The sequence below is a fragment of the Eimeria tenella genome, genomic scaffold, assembly GCF_000499545.2.
Source record: "Eimeria tenella Houghton genomic scaffold, Eth_scaff4207, whole genome shotgun sequence".
NCBI classification, from domain to species: Eukaryota; Apicomplexa; class Conoidasida; order Eucoccidiorida; family Eimeriidae; genus Eimeria; species Eimeria tenella.
In genome coordinates, this window is record NW_013545121.1 from 1 (window position 1) to 2534 (window position 2534).

At 57.1% G+C, this 2534-nt stretch overlaps 1 protein-coding gene across 1 annotated transcript; it reads right to left on the reverse strand.

Moving 5' to 3' along the window:
- Nucleotides 1–157: 157 nt before the first annotated feature.
- Nucleotides 158–2469, reverse strand: ETH_00043905 (uncharacterized protein; the record flags this gene model as incomplete). The annotated part of the gene is made up of 5 exons (XM_013379939.1): nucleotides 158–334; nucleotides 549–854; nucleotides 1066–1392; nucleotides 1729–1917; nucleotides 2152–2469. The coding sequence occupies 5 exons, from the start codon at nucleotides 2467–2469 to the stop codon at nucleotides 158–160; spliced, it is 1317 nt and encodes a 438-aa protein (XP_013235393.1).
- Nucleotides 2470–2534: the final 65 nt, after the last annotated feature.

A 2534-nucleotide genomic window follows, 5' to 3' on the forward strand; every position in this document is an offset into this window, starting at 1 on the left:
GCTGCTGCAGCGCTGCCGCATCTTCAACAGCAGCTGGATCTCCAACCACAGCAGCATCCGCAACAGCCACCGTCGTCGCCGCAGCGTGCAGCGCAGCAGCAACAGCAGCAGCAGCAGCAGCAGCAGCAGCAGACCTTCAGCCTGCGCCTTGAACTGCCTAGCAGCAGGCAGCCGCAGCAAATCCGGACACAGCAGCTCCTCGACGCTGTGCAGCAGCAGTGCTGCAGTGCGCCAGTCCTGCAGCTGCAGCAGCAGCGGCACTGAAGAGCAAAGGGCCCCCAGGGACTGCAGCGACTCCAGTTCCCGGTAAACCCCACACAGCTGCTGCCGCCGCCTGCAGCAGCAGCAGCAGCAGCAGCAGCAGCAGCAGCAAAGTGACGCAGCCCGCGCAGCAGCAGAACAGCAAACGAACGAGGGCCGGCCCGACGCCGCTGCAGTGCGAGATGCTGCTGCTGCTGCTGAAGCAGCTACAGGACGGCTTTCTGGCTTAAACCCTAAACCCCAAACCCCCAGCACCCTGCTGCTGCTGCTGCTGCTGCTGCACCCACTTTGATAGAGACAGAACCTTCAGCCCTAACTCTATGCCGCGAGCCCTCATCTGCTGCAGGTCCTCTCTGCAGCAAACCCCATAGCAGGCACTGCAGCAGCAGCTCAGCACCCGCCCCCCCGCTGCTGCTTCTGCTGCTGCTGCTGCTGCTGCTGCTGCTGGCTGACCTGAGCTGCTTGCAAGCAGCAATAAGGTGCTGCGTCTGCTGCTGCAGCCGATTTATATTTTGAATTGAAGACTCAAAAAAAGCAAAAGGGGGAAAGTGAGACACCAAGCCCGACTCCACCTTGTCCAGCCAGTCCGATATCTGCGCCCAAACCCTGAACCCTAAACCCTAAGCCCTAAACCCTAAACCCTAACCCTAAACCCTAAGCCCTAAACCCTGATGTAGCCAGCCGCAAACGTAATGCCCAAGCTCTCTTCGCTGGGCGCTGCTTTGTAAACCCTGACGATAAGCCAGGAGCTTTCAACCTAAACCCTAAACCCTAAACCCTAAACCCTAAACCTTAAACCCTTACTTTCTCGAGCTGTCCAGAGAGCTGGTGAGAGTCCATCGACAGAAACTGCGAGACGTCAAATGAGGCACTGAAAAAAACTGAAGGTATTTCCTGCATCAGCTGCTGCAGCAGCAGCTGCTGCTGCTGCTGCACCTGCTGCAGCTGCTGCTGCTGCTCCGCCCCCTCTTGCTCCTCATAAAGCTGCAGAGACGCGCCGCCCCGCGTCAGCAGCAAATCAAACGCAGAACTGCTGCGTCCACAGTCAAGCCCTCCGGTGCTGCTGCTGCAGCTGCTGCTGCTGCTGCTGCGGTTGTTGATGGAACTGCTGCGTTCAAAGCGAACCAGATCCTAAGCAGCAGCAGCACAGGCTTGAGCGCACACGTAAAATGTGAGGAGAGCTGCTGCTGCTGCTGCTGCTGCTGCGGCTACTACACTCGCAGCAGCAGCACCTTTTCGCTGCTTCACTTGCTGCTGTGGCAGCAGCTGCTGCGGTTGGTGCTGCTGCTGCATGTGCTGCAGCAGCAGCAGCTGCTGCTGCACATGCTACTCCAGTGTGCTTCGTCTGTGGGCTGCTCGGTGTTTCGCGATTTGACGCTAAGCGACCAAAAATTAGGGTTTAGAAAGGGTTTAGGGTTTAGGGTTTAGGGTTTAGGGTCTCGCAAGGGTTTAGGGTTTGTAGCGCACTTCACCCAGGGAGGCGAAGAATGGCTCGAATTCAGCAGATCTGCTTCGCTGCTGCTGCTGCTGCTCTCCTCCCAGCAGCAGCAACGGCGCAAAGCTGCTGCTGCTGCTGCTGATGTCTGCTGCTGATGTGCTGCTGCTGCCGACGCCGAAGCTCCCCCACAAACCCCCACCCTGCTGCTGCTGCTCCTGCTGCAGCAACACCGAGCGCACCGCAATACAGACGAACCCCAGACCCTAAACCCTAAACCCTAAACCCTAAAGCCTAAAGCCCTACAGGCATTTCTGCAATTTAAAGTTCGGAAAAGTAGTCCTAGTAATGCAGTTATGGGGAAGCTTGTAAACCCTAAATCTTAGTTTCTCAACCCCAAACCTGAAGCCAAAACCCTAAACCCTAAACCCTAAACCCTAAATCCTAAACCCTACCTGGAGACCAGCTGCTACATTGACAACAGCGCTGATGTGCTGCGCGTGCTGCAGCTCTTTTAGGTTTTGCTGCTGCGTCTCAGGTGACAGCACCTCTGAGACATCTATCACATCTTTTGCTGCTGCTGCTGTTGTTGCTGCTGTTGCTGCTGGAGAATGGCTCTGCCAGCCTTCTGCAGACACAGCCCGAGAGCTAGAAAACGAAGATAGGGAATGTCTTGCTGCTCTTGCTGCTGCTTCTGCTGCTGCTGCTGATGCTGCTGCTTCCGCTGCTGCAAGGCCAGCAGGAGATGGCGAGGCTACAGAGTGCCGCTGCATGTGTTTGCTTTTGGAGGCAGCAGCAGCAGCAACAGGAGCTGCTGCTGCTGCTGTTGCTGCTGCTG